This window comes from Lichenostomus cassidix, chromosome 13, assembly GCF_008360975.1.
Source record: "Lichenostomus cassidix isolate B80296 chromosome 13, HeHo_3.0, whole genome shotgun sequence".
In the NCBI taxonomy this organism is placed as follows: domain Eukaryota; kingdom Metazoa; phylum Chordata; class Aves; order Passeriformes; family Meliphagidae; genus Lichenostomus; species Lichenostomus cassidix.
This window is the reverse complement of record NC_139494.1, coordinates 14,277,551-14,300,780: the sequence shown is the minus strand read 5'-3', so window position 1 is coordinate 14,300,780 and position 23,230 is coordinate 14,277,551. Positions and strand designations below refer to the sequence as shown.

Here is a 23,230-nt window from a genome sequence, read left to right as displayed (position 1 = left end):
CTCGGCGCCACCGCCGTGGCAGAGCACCCGCGCAGCCCTCAGGAGGCACCCGGAGCATACCCGCCCACTCATTCAATTCCAGCCCGGCCCGCCCTCGCCCCTCAGGCCCGCTCCCGGCAGGCCCCGCGCGCACAGCTTCGAACTACCGCTCCCAGCATCCCCCGCGGCTCCCCTCCGGGTCCGTTCCCGTCCCCCCTCCCCGGGACTCCATCTCCCAGCAGCCCGGGCGGCCGCCAGGCCCTTCATTTCCGGGAGTGGCGCCGCGTCCCTGGCTCGGCGGAGGCGGCGGCGGCCGGAGCGCGGCGAGCGGGGCCTCCTGGGGCCGGCGGTGGAGGGAGCGGGGCCGGGCGGGTCTCCGGGCGGTCGGCGCCATGCTGAACATGTGGAAAGTGCGGGAGCTGGTGGACAAGGCGTGAGTACGGCGGGGCGCGCGCGGGGGGCCGGGGGCGGCTCGGCCGTGGCCCCTCAGCCGGGCCCGCGCTCCCCCCGCCCCCCCCAACATGGCCGCGGCCCCTCCCCTGCTGAGGTGGCGGCCTCGCACCCCCTGTGCCCAGCTGACCCCGGCCCCCTTGTCCCTCCCTGCCTCCGTTCCTGTCCCCCGCTGACTGCCCGGGGTGGCCCCTTAGCGTCCTTCCGGAGTGGCTTTGTGGCCCTTCCGGGGCTGCAGGCAGGCAAGGGTTTCTTATCAGGTAGTCTGTGGCCTTTCCATTATGGCTGGCTGCTTTCCCGCCGCTCTCGGGCACAGCTGGGCCTTTCCAGCTCTTGGCGATCAGCGCTTCTGCTGTGGGTGCACACTGCTCTGCCAGGGTCCCGGGATGTGTGTGCTCCTTTTGGTGTGTGAGCCCTTGGAATGTGTTTCTGCTGGATTGGCTCCCAGCATGGCCCTTAGGCCCCTCAGGGGGGACAGACAAGTCACTCAGAGCAGGAGGGGAGTAAAGAACCACCTGCACGTTTTCAGAGAGCTTCCAAAGTCACCACATGCTCTCTGAAGTGTTTCCCTCCTCCCTAAGGACAAGTTCCCTGGTGCAATTGCCATTGACTCGCCACCCTGGGCCTTTCAGAGGTGGAACGTGGTAGAGGACTGAAATGCTCATTCGCACCCCTTACACCTTTAAACAGCTCAGATATTTACAAGTTTATTTCCTTGAATAGAGCCTCCTCCCACTGAAAACTTGTCTGTGGACTTGGTTGTCGTGATCGCTGTGTTTCAGATTGAGAGCATGACGTTATTATTACGTGTGTCAGCCACTCCTTCATTTTTGGCAGGAGAAAAATTTGATGTGGTGGAGAACTTAGCAAAGTTTGTTTTGCTTCCTCAAATAATAAAGCTTTAGGGGGAAACTAGGAGCACTTCTCCATCACTCTTTTCTGTGGTGCCCAGTGGCAGGACAAGGGGCAATTGACACAAACTGAAACACAGAAGCTCTGTCTGAATATCAGGAAAACCTTCTTTACTTTCAGGGTGGCAGAGTACTGGAACAGGCTGCCCAGAGAGGTTGTGGAGTCTCCTTCTCTGGAGATATTCAAAACCTGGCTGGATGTGATCCTGTGCAACCTGCTCCAGGTGAACCTGCTTTAGCAGGAGCTTGAACTGGATGATCTCCAGAGGTCCCTTCCAACTCCAGTGATTCTGTGATCTGGCTAAAGATGTCCCTGCTCATGGCAGGGGGTTGGCCTAGATGATCTTCAAAGTTACTTTCCAGTCCAAGCCATTCTGTGGTTCTATGAATTGTGGAGTGCTGAGAAGAATAACTGGCTGGAGGTCTGTAGATTGATATATACCAGATGATGTTAGTGTCAAGCAGTTTTAGCTGACTTTAGAAGTCAAAAGTTTTTCACAACTGAGGTTTCATTTTAAACTTATTTTTTAATTTCTGTTTCTCCAAACATTTTTTAAAGTGGCCTGCTTGATGTGTAGGCTTAAAGATGGCATACTGAAGAGAAACATCAGCTTATTCATGATAATAAACTCTTCTGCTCATGGTGCTGTATACTAGACTAAGACTTTTCTAGATGAAGAATTGGATGACATTTAAAAAACACTGTGAATAAGCCCTGTCCTGAGGAGGTTGTTTACTTTTTATGGTTTCTTGTATACAAAGTCAACTCTGGCTAAAGTCATTTTAATAATGTCACAAATGAGGTATTTAGGAGTACAACCCAAATAGGCCCGACTTGAGTTCCAGGACCTTTCAGGGAAATCAAGTTTTTCTAAATTTTACTTGTGTACTTTTTTGTGTGTAAGATTAATGATCACTGTGGCATTATAATACTGTCACTGCTTTTAAAATGTTTGCTTCTAAGGGTATAAGTTAGTAAGTCAAACAGCATGTCAAAATCTGTATTGGAAAAAGCATTCTGTTTCCAGAACAGGTGCAAGAAGTGAACATTAAAAATAATAAAAAACATTTTTTGAATAAACTTCAGTTTCTGGGAATGACGTTATCCAAATAAAGCAGATTGTTTATTAAAAAAAAAAAAATGGGAGGAGGGGCAGGAGGAAAGTGGAGCCTGCAAAGTAAATAGTATTTAGAGACATTAGGATCAATAGTCCCATTGTGTGTGGTGCAGATTTGTCATAATGTCTTCTGTCTTAAGGCCATGACTTACAAAATTCTCTGCAGAGGAAGCTAAATGATATAATCTGCCTCATAAATAACAGCTGATGCTGTGGCAGCAGCATGCTGAACTTTAACAAGAAACTGCTTTTCTTTCCTTAAAAAAGGGATATGCTTATATGAGGATTTTGAAAATTTGCAAATAGCTTGAAATTTTCCTGGTTCAGACTTCGATAGATTGGATAGTGGCTTTGAGGTCTGCATCTTGGTTCCATATTCAGCTGATACTTATCTCAGAGTTTCAGTTTACTCATCTGGGGTTTATTTTTTTATCCTTTTTTTAGCTTCAGTAGCTGAGAGCTTGCTTAGGTCAGATATTTCAACATGGAGAACTTTTCTTAAACAGTTCTCAGGTATTTTGGTATGTGGAAGTTCAGCAAGCAATGAAAAATCACTGTGGGTTAGTTTAAATGCAAAAACCCAAGTAAAAATGGTAACCTGTTAACATTCATCAAAGTCTTAAAATGAAAAAATAAGTTAGCAACTGCAAAATACATATTAGAAATTCGAATTTGTATTTAGTATTTTTGAAGTATTTAGTCTTCATGTTTCTTCAGTGTGGTTGAAATTGGGCAATGAAGTTCATCAGGTGAATTTTGCTTCAGAATTCTCTCCACACTATAATCAGCTCTTATTTATATAGTAGCATTTTCTAGTAAGTCTAAATTATGGATGTACATCCTGTTGTGTATTTTAGACAGTTATTTTAGATACTGAGTGGTAGTCCTGTTGTATTTGAAGCTTAGAGGGAAGACTGTATGGTAGAGTATTAGATTTACTGTTCTAGGATGTGATGGAATACTTTTGTTGTGTGTCTTGTTCTGCCTTTTGTTAACTTCATTGCTTTTCAATGCCAATGCAACTCCCCTTCTTAAATATTAAGTACCTTGATTAGTTTTTACTGAACAGTAATACTTTGTTTCTGGCTGGGCATTGTTGAATAAGGTTGCAGTTTAAATCAAATAATATATAAAACCTGTCTGTATCTAGTAAAATCTGCTTGTCTTAAGGTTTATTCTTGCAATTTCAAAATAATTCAAAATTCTTCCACCCTTCAATTTCTTAATGGGTACTGCAGTGTGTTCAAGAATTCTTCAAATGTGTGAAATTACGTTGAATTTCTGTTGAATTTCTGGTTAGTTTGTAGTTTAGAAGGTGAAGATCTACATATTCGTTTTTCTTCTGGAGTAAATTCTATTTCACATTGTTACGTGAATAAATTGTCTTTAAAAGGCAGCTTTTCACTTTTTTCAGTGTTCACTTGTATGGGTTCTTTTTCCTCAGTAATTCAAAACTGAATTGGAAAGTAAACGAAACAAATGGAAAATAAATGCAGCCCTCTGTGCTCAGCTTGTTGGCTCTAGGACAGTAACCTCTGTTTAAATGGCAGAGGTTTCTGATGGCTCAGGGCCAGGGTGGTGCTTGGTGCAAAGTTGGTGAGTCAGGTGGCCCTTCTGAGTCACTCCTGAGGCAATGGGAGAGATTTCTTGTTCGATTCTCTTTTGTCATAGGCTGAGGTGAGGGCTGCAGTGTAACTGTGTCGCCTCAGCATTCCAGGCAGGAGCTGGCCAGTTCCTGTGACAGAGCCCAGAGGCACATGGCACATTCTCGAGCCGGCTGGTGGGAGTGTGAGCTCCAGGAACATTTGGCAGGTGGGAAGGATCCTGGTTTCCCACTCTCCCACTGCTCTGCTGCAGCATGGGATCTGCAGCTTTGTCTCTGGGTGCTCTGGTGAGAGCAGTCCCAGATATTCTGTGGCACCCACAAAGGCAGAGGGTTCAGGTTACCCCATGCCTGCTCTGAAACAATCCTGTAGTTGTGATGAAACTTGAGGCCAAGTGTTGCATTTACTGCTTGTGAGCTGCATGAGACGAAGGATCTGCAGGCTGCCTGGTACTGTGCAGAAGCAGCCTGTAGGAGAAAAGTAATCTTTTTATTGGTACAGGTGTATCTGTACTTAGATATTCAAATCACCAAGGGCCTTAACCAAGTTTCTCCCCTCTGTATGATAACAGAGCTGGCAAAAGGTATTGTAGTCACTGGAGAGAGTTCAGGAGTCCTGGCTGTGGAAACAGAGTGTTATACAACTCAGTAACTTCACTTTTAAGTCTTACTGGACAAGTACATGTTGTGCCTTGTGTTCCCTGTGAGATTTCTAGGAGAGTTCTACAAAGAAAACCCATGGCTTTTTCAAAAGAAAACAAAGAATATTGAGAAACCCTGTTAAAACAGGTTTTAACTTGGCAGAACCTTGAAGTTATCAGTTTGACCTAGTGGCCAAGTTCAAAAGCCAGGGCATCGTCCCTCTTTAGTTCTCTTGAATTTCCTCTTCTTGAAACAGAAACTGCTGATTTGTATTTTACTGAAAGGTTTCTGCATGTTACTAACCTGCAAGAGGGGGTTCAGCTGAAATCAGAGCCCAGTGTTTGTGTGTACATAGTTAGCAAGGTTAGTTGGACTCCTCATTGCAATAATTTCTCTTAATATAAGGTGTCATGTTAACATTTTTGCTGACTAGATTCTGTCACAGACATGTAGGACATGCAGTAAGCAGGCTGGAAGACCTTTGGACCCACTGAGATCAGATTGCTCCCTGTGTAACAGCGTGTTGAGACTTTACAGCCACTTTCTTTAAAATTCCATTGCCATTCTTAGTTTTTGTGATCTTCTGCGTGCATGACCTTAATGTGAGAGAGCTCCTTTTAAGCACCTTTCCACACATCAAAGGATAAGAAGCAGTCTCATGAAAAATGGAATGAAGGTGACAGATCTGAATGTAGTTAGGGCAGTATTATCCAGGTGTTCATTTGCATTAGTTGAGTAAGGTAGTTGTCGCTTACTTTTACTTAAAAATAAGAGGAGAGAGCCTGTGAATTTCTTGCTAGTAATGGGGATATGACAGCTGCCATCCTCTTGTTTCTTCCATGCTCCTTCCAGTTCAGTTTTATCCACCTAACTGAGCCTTCACTGCTTTGGTAGTATTGCTCTTAGCCACACCTTTCTGGTGGCCCAGCAGGAATGTGTTTGCACTCCCTTCTGTTGGAGAGTGGGAGGTGAAGCGTTACAGAGCTGTTTCCATACACTTCACAAGCTTGATGAATTGCCCCAGCATGTAATAGTTTAATTTATTTTTAAATGGAGAGCAAATAGTCTTGTTTAGAACTGGTTGTAATAGGGAAGCATTATAACACCTTAAAATTTATTTGTAGAGATGGGCCCTTGGGTCCTCTATTATTCATTCTGATGCTACATCTGTGCAGAGAGAAAGGATTTTTAGTGTTTGTGGAAAAGGAAGGATTAAAGGAGCTGTTGTCATGAGCTCCAGTAGAACTAGGCAGGGGAGAAGTTCTTCTGGTTAATGAACACCATGGTTTTCTTTAGTGCTTCTAATTGTACACTCTGTAAAGAGGAGGGTAAATTATTGGTAAAATAGAGTGAATTACTGCTTCGATTGTCATTGCAAGTTCTCACTGTTGTAGCCTAAAGCCTGTAAATGAGACCTTGCACTTCACTCCCACGTCACAGAGGAGGGAAGCTAATAAGATAACTCTGTCGAGTAAAACAAGTCACATTGTGCTGCTAACAGTTAAAACTCTGGATTCCTTGACTTTCAGTCTCCTGTTGTTGCCTGCTACCTCATGCTATGTCTGCAAGATACTAATGTGATAAATGCACACCAGTCATTTACCCTACAATTACAGGCATTACAGTTGACTTTTGGTTGCTCTTTGCCTGTAGAATGCTCAGTTGCCCTGCACATAGACAGGATCTGATCTATCCTTAGCTGGGGGTTTTCAATCCTCCAGCCTAACTGCTTTCTCTTTTTGATGTGCCTGTAATTGTACTTATTTACAGGCGATTTTCTTGTGGTTCATGGATTTGTCCACCCAGACTATTGAGCTCTTTAATGAAACGCTGTTTGCTGGTTCAGTAATTGCAGGTATTATTGTAAATGATTCATCATATAATACATCCAGCAAAAGGGTAAATGACTGTCTAACATTTGTCCATTGCTGTTTGAATCTCCTGTAAACTCCTTTGCTCCAGTTCTAGGATCATTTAGTTTTCTTTATATTCAAGATTTATTTTGGTTTTCATACGCAAGATCTTCAGAGCAGTGAACACTTCCATAGTTTTCTGTAAGGGACAGTTAACCCTCTCTGCATGAGTTATCCTCCTATTGCTGCTAAAGAGGTGTCTTGCTGATAACTGCTTTAAGAACAGCATGTTGTATTATAATTACAAGCAAGATGATGATGATGATTATCTTCAGCCCTATAAGGGTTTGTCCTCTGTCTGGTTACCAGGGAGCTGAGAGAGAGGAGAAAGTCTTGGCAATACAAAGGAGCACTGGATTTGAATGTAGCACTTGGCTCTGCAGCCAGGCATGGCTGTGTCTGCCAAGCTCTTGTAACAGCACTTATTTCTTAGGACATTCCTCCTTCCCTTAAAAAACTTCCAGAAAGTTGCTGATATCAATAAGGAATAAAGAGGGTTGTAGTCTTTGGGCCATGTAATTTAGTATGGGAGATAAGCATCTTTGAAAGTATTATGCTCTATCTCACTCACATAGACACAGTGTTCTCTTGTTTGAATATTCAACTGGTGGAGTAATCCATCAAATAGGCAAATGTGACAAGCTGATGTATTTATTAAGAGTTGGCATAAGGTGGTTGTGGCCAAGCACACAAGTTTCATCAACACACTCCAAGTGGTGCTTTTGTTAGTGCTCTTTCAAATGTGTTATTGCCATTTTACACCCTGTGGAAGCTGACAATGGTTTGAATTATGTGTAAGGCTTATAATGGCTTGTATTATATTTTGTAAGGCTAGCTAAGGTGTTGGCTTTATGTATTTTCGGGGAATCTAAGTGATATACATGGGGCAACTTCTGTGTTCTTGAAATGTTTCTAAAACAGAGCATTGCATGTCCTTGCCAAGCAGGACTGGACTTGTGGTCAAAGATAAGAGCCTTACCTACATCACTGTGTGCAGCTGTGGTGAAAAGGATCAAGGTGCTTAACTCAGTTCTATGCTAATTCCTCTTGGTTGTGTTGCCAGTTAGCGTATTACAAAATATTAGCTGATTTGCATAATTATTTCATATACAAGGTATAATTACTTGCAGAGCACTAGGCAAATGTTGGACACACTGCTGCTTTCTTTCCTCAGGCTTTGCTATTTCAGTGTTCAACTGTAAGTGTTGCAGTTGTCCTGAAATAACAGTCTTGAAATTCTGATCTAATTCTTTTGTATCTGTCTCAGTTCATTTCAAGTGTTACATGAATTTCTGTATTTATGTGAAAATGAGAATTTGTTCTAAAAACAAAGATGAGCCATTGGAGAATGAGTGAAGCATTGCTTCACAGCATGGTGGGTTAAGAATGCCAAAATGTAATGATTGAGAGTTATGTGCTGCATTTTGGAACTTTTGGAATTTCCCTCATTGATTTATTCTGAAGTTTGGGTACAGCTTGTCCAAAGTCATGATACAAGAATTCCAATTTGAACTCATCTCCAACATACAGAATGTGACTGACCTGCTGCTTCAAGTATGTTTCAAATAACTTTGCTGGCATGTCCTTGATGAGGAACTTCAGCTTCCAAATTACCACCGTGTGCTCTGAACTTAAATTGAGACAGCATTTAAAGAACAGGGGCAAGAAATTGAAACTCCTTGAGAAGAGATATTCCCTTTAATGGGTTTTTTACTGATATAAAGATGTACAATAGCATAACTTTTTGTTAAAAGTTGGCTACTTCATAGACTTTGTTTAAATGCTTATTTGTTTTTTTTTTGTATTCATAAGGCAAAACTAATGTAGGACAAGTGAATGAAAAGCTGAATTAGTAGCAAATGTAGCAAGTGAATAAAGTAGTCAGATTTGCAATTGGTCTTTTTTCAGTAACAATTAGGAAGAGTTACTTATTTTTACTTGTTCTTGTGTTGTGTGCTGTGTAATGATGGTGTTTGGGTTGCTGTGCGAGGAACTGGATAGAGGAACAGATCCAACTGGAAGTTCTTTCTCTCCCAACAGGACTTTGTAGAGCTAGTTTTAGGTTAGATTAGTTCCTTAAATTTGTTTGCCATACAACTATCTGTGTTGCACAGCTGAGGAAGCAGTGTTGAGATGGCAGGGAAGGGGAGAGGAGAGAGACCCTTAAAGCTCGGGTGTAAGTGGAGAGCATTGGACACAGGGTTGAGTCTCCCCTTGTAGTTGCCCTGAAATCTCAAACACCATCAACACTTTCACCAATAAGAAAACATAACCTAAGCCATGAAATCTTTGTAGTTTCACAGTCAGTGTGAGCGTGGGCTGATGGTAGAAGAGGTTTCACAGCCTCCTGTCTGCCACAGCCTGCACACTTCTCTCCCTTTTGCTGGCACTTGCAGACTTTCTGCTTGATGAGAGAATCTCTGACTAACCAGTTGTTTTTGCCAATTTAATTCTCCACTGGATTGGCTCCCTGGTACAGTTAACTCCATGGTCACACAAATATTTGTACTGGCATAAAGGAAGGAATGGTATTTGGGCAAGAATAAGTGGCTGGGGGCAAAGTACAAGTTGTGTGCTCACAGTACACCCTTAGCATGTGATTTCACAAGCAGGTTGAAGAGCTCTAAGATTATTCTTCTACTAACAGAGAATGTCTCATTTTTATACCTGGCCATTCCCTGTCTTTGCCTTCCTTGTGCTGCTGCTGCATGGTTCAGTATTTACTTGTGGTCTCTTGCTGATACTGCTAAAAAAAAGCCCTAGAGTTTTAGAGTTTCTAGCTGATTTGGCCACATGTTGTAAAAACAGCTGCTCATGGCACCACAAACACTTGTGGTGATGGGGAAAGGACAGGAAGGTCAGCTGTGAGAGCCTTTTTCCATTATAAGATATTTTTACATATTTTAATTATTTAAAACTGCTCTGTTAGTGGTTTGTTAGCTGCAAGTTTAAATTTGTTTAAGGTTGTTCTCCTATCTCATATATCACAACCTGAAGTTCCCAAGCCAACCTTTCTGTTTGTGTCACTGTTGTGATGGGGAGAGTAAGCACATCAGTGTTTTGGTTCCACTCTTGGGTCACAAACTTCCTAGAAAGTATGTAAACTGAAATATAGTTTTGTGTCTTGTATGGTGCAACTTCAAGTGGTTCAGGCTGGAATTGATCTCAGGATCCAACAGATCTTCATAGGAGAAACTTCCAATTCAATTTCTGCAGCTTATTGTATTAGAAATACTGGTGGGATATATTCCAGTTATTCCAGAGTGGTGAAGTGGATATTCTGTGTAGACTGTTACTTTAAATAGATTAAATCTTTCTAAAGGTGTTTGGTTTCCCACTAAGAATGAAACTAACATGACAACACCAATATTGTCAGTGTCTATTTGTGGTTTATAAGGAAACCATCTCAAAGCTGTTGTACTTTTCTCTCCCCTCATCCAAACAGTGTGTCCTGTGCTGACCATTTAAATATTGACTGAATGCTTAATAGATATTAACTGGTTCATTTGGGATACAATTAGAAATATTAGTGTATATTCAACTTATTTAATGAGACTGGCCTGCATTTTTTTTAATCTCTTGTAATAATAATGAGACCTATTGGGAGTTAGGGGGGAGTTTTTTTCTCTACTCCATTCTGAGTCAGAGCAATAAATGTTTTTCTTCGTGGTTACTCTCTCCATCCTGTCAAGCTGTTTAGAATCATCCTGATGTAGGTTACAGACTGTGCTCAGTGTTTCCTCTCAAGACATTACTTTATACTTAGTAAACAAATACCTCCCTGTGTGATTTTTTTGGAGGTGTTTTGTCTTTTGCATTCTACAAGACTGCTCAGTTGAAGAGTTCCTTAAAACCACGTTGGATGTGAAGAGAAGAAAAAGGCTTTTGATAACCTTAGACAATTTTATTGGCATTGCAGTAGGTGAACGCATCTTCTGAAAAATAAATTAGTCTCTGTGACTTACATCTACAAATGGAGCTGATATCTTAAAGATTACTGTCACTTTTAATTATTCCTTGTTTTGACAATTACTTAATTATTTAAACTGTTTCTCTATATGATCATGTGAAGAGAAGTGGGGGGAATATCCGCTCTGTTCAAAGGTATTTATTGTTTAAATGCTTAAACTTCCATTACAGTGTTCTATCTCTCCTTGCAGCAAACAGATGAATTTCTTGAGGCAGCTTGAAAACATAGTGCTAATAGACTCCTAATTGGCAAGTGGAGTCTCAGCCTTTAGACTGCCAGTGTTGTTTTTTTGTTAATTACACAGTAACTGTAACTCCTGTAGCTGCAGACATGAGCTCAGAAAAATCCAGTAATCTTACCATTAATAAGTAAATAAATAAATAGTGCCTGTGTTGAGCCATTGTGTATTTGCAACAAACAAATTTCACAGTGTCATTTGAAATTATCATCTCTGTGTGGACAGGAACCAGAAACTGGGTGTCTGAGGCAAATGGAACAGCTCCTGTTACCTTTTTAGGACATGAGTTACTTGATCCCCCGGAGGAACCAGTTTAACAAAGGGATACCTCTGAAAGGAGAGGAAACATCATTATCCTCCACAAATAAACATGGCCCGGAATTTTGAAAGTTAATTTGTATGTAATTGACCAGACTCATTTCACAAAAGAACAGTCAAAATGCACGTTTGTGAACTTGTGGGATTTTTATTTGCCAAGCTGCGCTTTTTATTTAATGTGAGATACCAACCTGAAAGTTTTAATAAAATCATCTTAATAGAACATGGTGTTGTAGTACTTATTCTGCATGGTTTGTTCTTACTGCTAGTGCCCATTTTTGGATACTCAGCTGTGAATAGCTCTGGAAGGACACTTTGTCATTAACTATTAACCAAAGTTGCTTTGTCCAGCTGCTTAATACAGCAGCAGGACTGCTAGGTTGTCACCTGCCTTATGGAAAATGGAATGACTAGACGCAATTGGTATTAAGCTAGTTTAGTCTATTTAGGATTATGGTGACTACTTTTTATTCTTGGGTAAACTTGTAGCAGAGAAGAAATGTGGTAATTCAGGCGTATTAATGAATGAATGATCTGAATAGGAAAGTATTAAGGTTGCTTTTTGGAGGGTTTTGTTTGTTTGTTGGTTGGTTTTTTGGTTTTGTTTTTTGGTTTGTATGTTTTTGTTTGTTTTTTTTGGGATTGGGGTTTTTTTTTGTAATGTACTGGCAATTCAAAACTAAGTAATTGTGCCATTCCTAGGAACGAGCAATTCAAAACTAAAGGCCTGAGGGCAGAGCAAGTTCAGGCAGAGGACTGCATTTTGTCTCTCCCTGTAAAATCTTGGATGCTCACAGCTTATTCTGTAGAATTATCACTGCAGACTTGCCTTTACTCTTTACACAATATAATGAGCATCTTTTGACATTGTCAGATTACTATACTGAAAAGGTTTCCCCTTGCACAGCCCTGCTTATGCTGAAGAAGTACAAAGTACTTGCTGTGAGACTGCAAAGTTTTAATTGCAATTTAATTATAAGATGTTGAATTTCTTGTTCTTTCTTTTTAGCGAGGTGAGCTGCGGGGAAAGGTTTAGTGTTTCAAATAGCTTCCTTCTTGGGAAGAGGGAGATGGTAGTTTTGGAGAACTGAAACAGAAGTTTAAAGGGTCTTGATTGTGTGTTCTCCTCTGGCTGTGTGCAGTGGAGTCAATAAATAAGTTTCTTGCATCCAGACATATTCCTTGTAATCTTGAAGACAGCATCTTCCTTAAGTTGTCTGATGTGTAGTGGTCTTCTGGGTTGGATTTCAGTATTGGATATGAAAGGAAATGCTGCAGGTGCATTAGTGCTATTGAGTGTAGCAGGTATTGTAGCTCTGCACGGAATAATGGAATAATTCTTGCTTTCAGCTTGAAATAGCAAACAAGCAGACTGAAAGGAACCAATTTTGAGAAGAGAAGCGGATCAGCTTCTCTGTAGTGACATCACTATTCATTTTGTGATTTTATTATTTTCTGGAAATTAAAGGTCTGAAATCTGATGTTGAGGTGGTGCATTTTGGGTTTTTTTGCAAACAACAACAACTGTAGAATTAATTCCTCAAAGCTTAGAAATAAGCTTAGTAAGTGATAATGCACTTCACTTTATAATAGCCAGGATAAAGGTAGTGATCTCAAGTGTTTCTCACTCCTCCTGAATACTTCCTGCCTAGCAATTCCACTGCAAGACATTTGCATAAATGAAGGAAAACAACTGCTTATGAACCTGCAATTTGATTACTTTGCAATTTGATAAACTCTTGTTTCCTCTTCCTTTCTCCTGCTCAGAAGTGCAGTTCAGCTTCTGCCTCAGCCTTAGGACATTTTCCAGGGCACAAGGCCTATATTAAAAGTGCAGTTGAAGGTTTTCTGGTTTAGCTGCTTCACCTGCTATTTGGACCATACTTGTGTTGATGAGATACATGTCCCAGGCTTTCTTAGCTAATGGGATGGTAATACTTTGCTACCACACAGATGAAATGTGGGGCTCTACAGAGCCACAGCTCTGCAGCTGAAGGGAGGAGGCTGCGAGCCCTTCACAGGCAGTCTGGGTGTTAAGGGATAGAGAGCAGCCTGTGTTGGAGAAGGTTGGCTGTGTTAAATGTGTACAATTTATGTGCAGTTGGGATGCTTTTTTCTGACCATGGCTGCCTTGAGCCTGAAGGGAGAGGAGCTGGTAGGAATTGGAGTCCTCAGACAGGCTGGAGGCAACAAGGACAACACTTCCAGAGTGAGACTCCAGACAGATCTGTTCATCTTAGCTGTACTTTGTCCCTGAATCTGATCAGAGAAGAGCTTGTAACAGGTGCTTACTGTTGGCTTAGAGGTGTTACCTGTACTCAGGTTTATTCCTCAAAAAATGATTGCAGAAGGCCATTGATACTGCAAAGTACAGGGGTGAGTGGGATGTCACAGTGCCACAGTGATGATATGGCAGCAGAGAATGATCGGTTTGTGTGTTAAAAGCCTCAGTGCCTGCATTGTTTAAACTTTAATCAGCCCTCCCTGGTGGAACAGCAAGTATGTTTAGAGTAATGCTTAATTTGTAATAAATTTGGAATTAGGGCAATGTTTTAATGGTATTCAACTTGCAATGAAGGGATAGCTGAAACTACAAGGATCATTAAGCACAGCCCATTAATGTTGGGGTGTGTGTTTTTTGGCAGCGTTAAACTCCATATTACTGCATGTGCATTCTTCTGTCCTCACCAAATACTCTGTCAACTGACAAATAATTTAAACAGTTCTTTAAGTAGGGAAAGCTTGGATTACTTAGAATTCAGTGTGATTAGTAGCACTGAATAGATCAGTGCTGTTCACAGCACAGTACTGACTCCCAGGCAGTGTTTCTGCTTTTCCAAGTAAAATCTCTTAACTGTTCAGCTAATACACTTCAAGCATATATGGCATCAGGAGGTTTCCTTGGCCAGTTGGTGCATTACTATAAGCTTAGAACTGTTACAAGCTCTTTGTGGTTTCAGAAAATGCTGGTATGATGTTTTTTGGTGAACACATTTTGCTTGAATAGTAAATGAACAGTTACAAAAAGCACAGAATTGCAGAAGATTAGAAGTGAGTGAGGCTTATCAAAGGATCTTTTGGGGATCATCTTGGAGCACTAATGCCACCTCTTCTGACACTCTGAAAATTTCAGTAGTGTAAGTCTTAAATTCAGAGGTCGCTGCAGAACATTTGGGAGAGTTTGGGAGTGTCATACCTACTGTTAGTATTGTATTTACTGTGAGATTGGTGTTTTGATTTCTTTTTTTTTTTCCTCTCTATCTTCTGCCTCCATTCAAAATTCTCAAAATTTTTTCGTGGTCAGAAATATGAAGTCTGAGGTACATGAGCAGATTGAAGTTGCACAGCTTCAAAGCTCACTGTTGCCTCATGCTGAGTGTAGCTACAACTTCCTTGTCCTCTGAAAATTCCTACCCCTTTTGTTTGTTGTTTTGAAAGACGGATAAGGCCTTATCCTTCTTGTAAATATTTTTCTCAGCACTAAAACTGTGTGCCCTAAAACTCAGTGACTGGGGGTAACTGTGAGTCTCTTTATCTGTTGAAGATTTCTTAAAATACTTGAGCTGGGGGCTTGAATGTGGTCTCACTTCTGTGTGCATACAAGGAAGGAAGTAGCACTCGATACTTATGTGGAAAACGACTTATACCACGCCTTGTGAACATCTGAAACCCAGCTTTTTATCTTCAGGGGAAGTTACACTTGAAGTTACATGAATGCAACAAAGTCCAAAGAAACATAGTTGATTGGAGGGTGTGAGCTATGGCGAGTAGTGCTTCAGTCCCTCTTTCCCAAAATAATGTATTTAAATTTTAGTCTCATGGTGTAATTGTCTACCAGTGTTCGTTGAAATTGACATTTTTGTGCTGGTATTTTATTTATATAGAAAGCATTCTACAGAAATGGTTTTGATTAAATTTCACTCATTCTTTGTCCTACTTGGTCAAACCTTTGTTCCAGTACAAGTCATGTTACCTGATAAGATCACAAAGAAGGAAAAATTAAAGATAAAGCACATGGTGGAAAATTTGTGATGGCTCTTGCTGAGTCTTGAAGGTTGAAGTGCCATCTGAATTCTATAAGGAGATGTAGTTAAGTGTAAAGGAAAAAAATTGTTGCAGCTTGTTTCTTACAGAGGAAAGAAGAGCTGAAGCGTAAGGAGCAGAGTAGCAAAATAAGTGTGAGGATTGAGCAACAGTAAGTTGAGTCATGTGATTACAACATGCATCTGGAAGCCTCTTTAGTTCTGCAGTTACAAAAGGTTGCACAAATTTCATATGTCCACTTCTTTTTTAACTATAGAGCTGCTGTTGTGTGACCACAGTGTGTTGAACTTTGAAAGAGATTAAATCTACAGGAATAGGAGCTGCAAAGCAATGACTCCAATCTGATGTGCCAGATGGAGGCTTGCATGAGGCAAGGAGATTGAAAACCTGCACAGGGGAGTTGCAGCATTATTTTTATGTCTGAATCAAAACCAGAGTTGCTGTCAAGTGTTGCCTCAATGGCAGCTTTTTTCCACTTATTTGTGAAATTTGTTTTCATGCTTAAGTTTAATCGGATTTGTCCCAAGAATGCTTTAGGTGTAATTGCCCTCTAATTTCAACTAAAAATGTGACCTAAAAACAATTACTGAAAACCAGTGGAAATACTATTATGATGTTCCTACTATATAAGTTAAAAGGAAATATTTTGGTTCATTTACTCGCTGGAGTGTAGCATTTATTTTTGTAAGTTGCCTTTTAAGAGTACTGTTTGAATTAAATATAATAAAATGACAACAGTATTAAGCTTTTAAAAATGGAACTGCAGAAATGTGCATTTGAAGGGAAGATAGTCTATAATTGGTGAAGCTTAGGGAATGGTAACTGAAGAATGTGAGGGTGTGTGCTTGAAATGAAAACTTCCCATGAAAAATGGGGAAATACAGAAATGGCTCTGGACTTTACATGAAGATAACACTTTGCATAGAGGTGGTACAAACCCACAATTAATAATAGCAATATGGCAAAATCCTTGATGAGCTTGAGAAGGTATTTACTACCACATTGAGATACATAATGCAGCCATGTGAAGTAGGTGAACCACAACAGATTGTTTTATGTAAGAGCTTGAAAGTGCTAACACTGACATACTGCAGGGAATCTGCAGTAGGAGAGGTGAAATCAGTCTTAAATCAAGTGGGAGAGGAAGTGTTCATTCCTTGCACAACTATGCTTTAAAACTGCCATGTTCCCATGCTTCATGTTCCCAACATCTGCAAAAAATAATTCAGCTGTAGCAAGTGATTACAAAACCATTTAGGATATAGCATTCTGCAATTGGGAAACTTCTGAGAGGGGGAAAATTATGAAAGGGAGGACTTTAGTAAGGTGCAGCAGTAGTTTCTGTAAGTGAGAGATCCAAGTTCTCTAACAGGCTGCACTTTAATTCTTAAAGTCACTGTTCTTTTTGACAGTGTGTGTGTGGTGGATTTTGGGCTATCTTGTTTACTTGGTAGTCTTTTGTGATTAGAAGTTGTAAGGCACAGGAAATAGCTTTATAGTTCCTTCCTCCCACAAGTTGTAATTCATTTGTGGCCATCAGGATGTTTTTCTTGGCTTATCTCTTTCTGTGCAGTTTGCCTTGCACATCTGCCACATAAATTATGAAACCGAACTTGAAGAGCTGAAAATGTATTTCAGATCCTACTGTACATAATGAAGATTGTATCATTGGTCAGAAGGAGTATGACTACTCCTTACATAGAAGGTCTGGAATAATACCTGGTATTCATGTTCTGAATTGGCTGGTGTCATATTTGTAATGGTTCTGAGGAGTGGCTGGAAAATAAATAACTTCAAACGGTCAAGTATCACTAATGCTGTGCTGTTACCTCTCTGTAACCTGAGGTATTTCACCAGGCATTTTGGCAGATGGGTCCCCATCTGTTTCTTCGTTGAATGTGGACTGCTGGCTTCCTATTTGGTATCCATATGTTTTATCTGTAAGGCTCTAAATCTAAGCTGCATGTTTTATAACAAAAGTGACATTACTGACAAGAGCAAAATGAAAATGCATTAAGTTTGTTACATGTTTTTTAGTTGGTTTGTCTTCACCCAACAAGGAGAGAGAGAGGCTGGCTGAGAGTGAATGGATGAGTTCACTGAAGGGAAGAGCAGCACCATCTTTATTTGGAAGGCAATTAATGTCTTCCTTTCTGAATAGTTGATAATAGCATTAGGTACATAGATTCCTGAATGTCCATTGTGTTGTTTGGGATAACAGGTGGATAAATGATGTCCTCTGTCTGTGAATCAGCCTGCACATTGAACTTTCTGAGGTACTGAGTGACAGAGTGTCATAGGGTAGTGAAATCTCATCCTGAGCTGCATTTTTTTGTTTGACTTTGTATTAAATCCTTTCAGTTTCTTGAAACATAAGTTTGGACCAGTGATCATCTGAAATGCCTCAGAGTCTGAAGGAAAGGATGCTCACAGAATCAAGTGGAGTTAATAGAAGCTGCCCCTAGCTGTGGGGTGCTGCTTGCTCTGCATCCTGGCCTCTGGTGGTTTGGGAGGCAGTGCTGTGCAGATCAGAATCAGTTCTTTTTTAGCTCACCAATTCAAAAGCTCTGTTGAAAGTATTTCATGCCCAGATGGATAAGTATTAAATGATTTTTTTAATTGGCAAAAGTGTTTCTGGAAACTAATTAACAGTTTAATAGATGCCAAGATTCCCACACCTGGGAGAGTGGGGGAGATGTATCCTCTACTCAAGCAAGTTGTGTAGCTTTTTTATTTACTGTGTTCTCAGCAGTTGAAACTAACTTCTGCACACAATTTTAAAAGGGATCATTTAATATTAAAGCAACTTCTTTGCATTCTCAGAAAGCTGTCCCTCAATTTCCACCCCTCTTTTACAGGAACCTTTTAATCTAGATACTAAAAATAGTTCAGATGTGTGACTCATAGGAGTTGAATGGTGAGGATGAGATGGTGTTCACTCCTCTCTGAGGGCTTCATCTTAAATGTGTGTGTGGGTGGGGGTCTGCTAGATAACTGTATTGTGAAAATATTGCCAGGGTCTGCCTTGTGTCTTCTCCAGATGTTGAATGTTCACTTTGCTCATTATATAGTGCATTCTATCCTTCACTCCTGTTTAAAAAACAAATATAGCTACAATCTCCAATGTCTAGAAGCAACTCTGCGTTATACATTAGTGCTATTTTGCCTTAATTTTTGGGAAAGCTGAACACAAATTGCTATGTTGTGTTTGGATACTATTCCTAAAACATACACTGTGGATCATATGAGCTCTGGGTCCCTGTCTTGTCTCAGTGGGTGACAGCGGCTTCTCAGCCTAGAGGGAGCAGAGCCGAGCTGTTGGCACTGAATCAGCTGCTGGAAGACAAAGGGGCAGGGAGGGAGCTCAGCCTCCAGGTGTGACTTACTGCTGCCTTGTTCGGAGCTTTTCTTGCAGCTACCTCCGTGCTGATGACACACCATCCCTGAGAGAAAGCTCTCCAGTTGTCATCTGTGTGCCTTTCCATAAAAATAGTGGGGATGAGGAGAGAGGAAAGGTGAATAAATGAACCATGCGTATGCTCTTCCTTATTCAGTTCAAGCAAAGTTTCCTTGTGCTGTAACTGAATATTTTCTTATACTATTTTATGCCTTTATGAACCTTTCTCGTTGGATATTGCAATCCATTCCATTTTAGATCCAAGAAGCCCCAGCATAGAGCTGTGCAAGTGTTTCCTTACTGCGTTTGTCCATGTGGAATGCAAGTGCTGTTATTGTAACAGTCTGCTTTGCTATGTCACCAAGGGAAGTGATGAGATTTTATTCAGGGTCAGTAACATCTGTTCTGTCACGACCAAATTTAAAGTGTGCTTTGCTTTTATTCACTGTGAAAGTCACAGGAAACACAGAGAAGGCTTCATAATAGTAAGGAAACTTCTAACAAAATTAGTAAAAGGATGAGATTGAAGTATTAATATGAGACTGCCTATTGAAAGGTTAATATTAAACACGTTATTCAAATGGTAAAATCATGTTGTGTCTGTTTTGGCACATTAAATAACAAAAAGTTAAAATACTTGCTTCTTGTAAGACTTTGGCACCACGCTTCATAGTGCTGTACAGTAACAGAGCTTCTCTTGTCCTCTGTTTATCCAGACCTGCCTGCTCTGACAGACTAATTTCTTTCTTTAAAAAAAAATTCTTTAGCATTGCTGTTTGTTTGAATAGCATTAATGTTCATACTAGATGTATGATGCATACATGTGAGTAAAGCTTGAATTTTTTTCCTTCTATACTTAGTCGTTAAACAGATATTTGCAGAATGGTGTCTCATTGGAAACTGTTAATGGTGGTAAAATGTACGAAGTTTCTCATCTCAGCTTTTAGGATTTTAGTGTTCCCAGTTGTAAAATTAAAAAAAGGAAAACAGAAGGTGCTTAATCCAGTGGTGTCCTTGGAGTAACAGTTAAAGGCATAATATTATGCACATAGGAGTCCCATATATACATGATACTGTAATTGGATTGAAATATACATTGAAAAAAATTTAACTGGGTAGCCAGGTTTCTTGTTCCTGCTGCCGAGTCCCTCAGCACAGTGGGCAGCTTCCCAGAGGCTTGAGAAGTGTTTCTAATTAGGCTCACCCTGTCCAGTCCAATACCTTTATCATCACTATAAAGAAACTGTTGTAATGTCCCCTCTCTGTGGCTTCTGGTTATTTTAGTTGTCATAAGATTAGACCTGGCATTTCACAAATCTTCTGTGCATCTGATGTCCAGAGTTGTGCTTGTGTCCTCGGTGACACCACCCACATCAATAGCAGCTCTAATCCTGACGGTGCTTTTAATGGCGTGCTCTGACTCTCGCCCCAGGGCATATTCAAGGTTTTTACATTGGTGCAGAAACATTGGCAAAGATCTGTTAGATTTTCTGGTTCCTTAATATGTTTTCAAGAAGGTTCCATTCTGAGTGGATGGATAGATATTTATTATTCTTTGATTACCTTTAATGTATAAATACCTTCTTCTCGTGGTGCTTATTTTTTCTAGTGCAGGTTTGCTATGCACATGCTGTTGAAAGGTTTCTGGGTGTTTAAGAAACTGCTGGCATTTGAGCATTCATACAAAATGCTGAGATTATGTGATGTTTGAAGGTCTGAAAATTTGAAGTATAACACTGTTCCTTTCCTGATGAATGATTATCTTAGGAATAGTTCCTTCAAAAGAACATTGCTCCCAAACTCTGGCTGTAAACTGAAAACTTCCATTATGAGTTGTGATTTCATGCACGTGAATGTACTGTCAGGGAGGTGAGAGAACAGAACACCACTGACCATGGAAAAAATGTGGAAGATAGAGGTGATGCTGGGGAGCATGAAGTGGAGATGTCTGTGTGATATTGTTTTGAAAAGACCGTGGGCACTGAAGTATTTACTCTTCGTATTGCTTTATGCTGCATCAAGGGTTCTCACTGAAGCGTTAAATCACATAAACAAAGACAAAAATTGTTGCATCTTTTCCTTTAGCAGTTTTGCTGGCAATGTATTTAAATCATTGCTGTGTAATGTTGTTTGAGGGTTAATTTTAGAACATATATTAACTGAGAAAATACTGTTCCATTTATGTTGCTGACTATATGCAGAGCCTTGTGTGTCCATATCCATGTTTCCAGAGAGTTTCTGGTTCAAGGTATATAGTGTAGACAGAATTAGGGTGGGATTTTTTTTTTTCAGTGTGGAACCAGCAGTGATTGATGTGGATAATTAGTTCAGGCAAAACAAAACTGATTGTAATGTTACCAGTTGGAAGCTATTACTAGAAGCAGTACAGTTATAGTTGTGTATAAGTGATTGTAATCTCCTAACAGATAATTGACTTCATTTACAGCATAGGAATCTGTAGACAACACCTTGTGGTCCTGAACAATGAAAAATCTTCATTCTGAAACTAACATTTCAATTCAGGATGTAGTGTTTGTTTAGTTTTTTATTAGCATCTTAGGTGGAAGTACAATGAATTTACTTTGCCAGCATAAAAGTGGCTTTTAAAATAATTTCTTAGGCTGGAATAGAAAAAATTATTTTTCAGTAATTATTTTGTGGCCATTTTATGAGGGGGGCAACCCAACAGTAATGAAGTACTAACATGTTACTGAGAGCAGAATATACCTCATGCTCACTAATACTATCCTGAGCATTATAGTTTGATTCATGTGTTGCGTAAAATTAGAAGACTGAGCAGACTAGGGAGATACATCTATTGGAGTCTGTTGAAATCAAACACAAATAGAAGTTTTCTGCAGATATATTTATCTCTTACTCATGATCGTGTGTATTCCTGTCCACATGGTGGGATATGTTCAGTATCTGCTGACAGAGGGGAGGAAGACAGGGCTGCTCTTGGTCTGCCTGTTTTGTGTGTCATCTGTGAAGTGCTCCTGCAGTCTGTAAGGTTTTATTTTCATGCAGCCCCTCCACGAGCTGCCTTTCATTTCCCCGCTTCAAAGAATAGTGCTGAGGACAATCTCAGACCTGTAGGATTTTTATCCTCTTCATGCCTGAAAGTTCAAGTGCTCTCAGACTATTGCAGCTATAAAGGCTGAAGTGGCAAATACTTGGTGAATGTTTTGGCTGCACTTTCATAGTTGCTCTGATCTGAGTTTTGTGTGGGGAGGTACTGAAAGAACTTCTTGTCCCCTCTTGCTTGCCTGTTTGTTCTCCCTAATACCAGCTAAGCATCATTCTTACCTCAAATTGTGCAATTGAGATATGTTCAATAATGTTCTTCACCCTCACATTCCCTCTCCTCTTCCCCTCGTGCTTATTTTCTGTTTGTTTTAGCACACTGTAGGGTGTGACACCTGGATCCAGGCAACACCTTTATCTCAAATGTACAAATCTCAAAATGTAACTTAAAACAAAATTTGAAGCTATTTACAATTGATTGAATTCTTTGAAAAATGCAGACAAAATTGTGGACAAAGTAGGATTTCAGGGATACATGGTACAACTATTAATTTTCGATATATGTCAAATTGTAGTTAATAAAATGCATGTAAAACATTTATTTAAAGGGAAATGTGTATTATTTTCTGATGCAGTTGGAGCTAATCTGGTATTTACATCTATTACCCACTGCCTTTTCATTAGCAATGTCCATTTATTCATGTAGTAGAGGAATTCAGTCTCAGACTTGTGCTACCTGTTCAGTGTTGCTAAAAATTGTAGATGCAAACATTTAAAGTTTCAAGAAAATTAAAAGCATTTTGCTGACTGTCACAGTGTTGCTTGTTCCATAGAGATGTGACAGTGCCCTCTCTTGGTTTTTGCAAACAATTTTACTTTTTTGAAAAGGAAATAATACTTAAGTAGCTTGTGAGGGGTACAATAAAGAGTAAAAAATAATCTGTTGACACTAGGCTGGTTAAATAGACTTAAATGGAAGACAGAGAAGAAAATGCAACACTTGGTGTTCATGTCAACCCCTTTCTTCCTGTGCCCTTATTTTGGATGTAACTTTCAAAATACACTTTTCTGCTTAATGTCTTTGTCCATGTCAAAAGTTCCTGTAAATGTTCTTGTCAGGAGATTCCAGCGGTGCAGGGTTTCTGTTAACGATTTGGGGTGAATCCAGCTGTAGTCTGGCAGATAAGAGGGGGTTTTAAGCACTGCCTGAGAAGTTCTTTTCTGTCAGCCCTGAGTGTTGCACGGCCGTTTGTTTGCAGAGCAGCCTGTCCATGCGATCCAGCACGATTCCCTGGAAGCTGCCCAGGATAAACTAATCAGAGAGCCCCCCCTGGTGTCGGAAAGTGTCCTCGGATATTAAATTTATATCAATCACAGGAAGTCTTGGCAATCAAGCTAGTCACTTTTTCCCTTCACATCTGGACATAAATTATTTTTTTGCTGCAAAGGTCGCAGGAATCATGGGTAGGGCAGGGAATGAGGGCCATAGAAAACATGGGAAAGGAAGAATAAAACTGTATTTCCACCTTTTTAGAAATGGTTATTTTTAAGTGACCTGGAATGATGCCAAACTATACAACAGTGAGGTTTTTTTTTTTTTTTTCTCCTTGAAGTTTACATTTG

General features: G+C 40.3%; 1 protein-coding gene across 1 annotated transcript in view; it reads left to right on the top strand.

The window, feature by feature from the left end:
- Positions 1 to 251: 251 nt before the first annotated feature.
- The window catches only part of CLINT1 (clathrin interactor 1), a 47,194-nt gene continuing 24,215 nt past the window's right edge, over positions 252 to 23,230 (top strand). Inside the window, exon 1 of the mRNA XM_085073838.1 lies at positions 252 to 412. Coding sequence (XP_084929964.1) covers positions 372 to 412 — 41 coding nt within the window. The 5' untranslated portion in view covers positions 252 to 371. The remainder of the gene's footprint in view (positions 413 to 23,230) is intronic.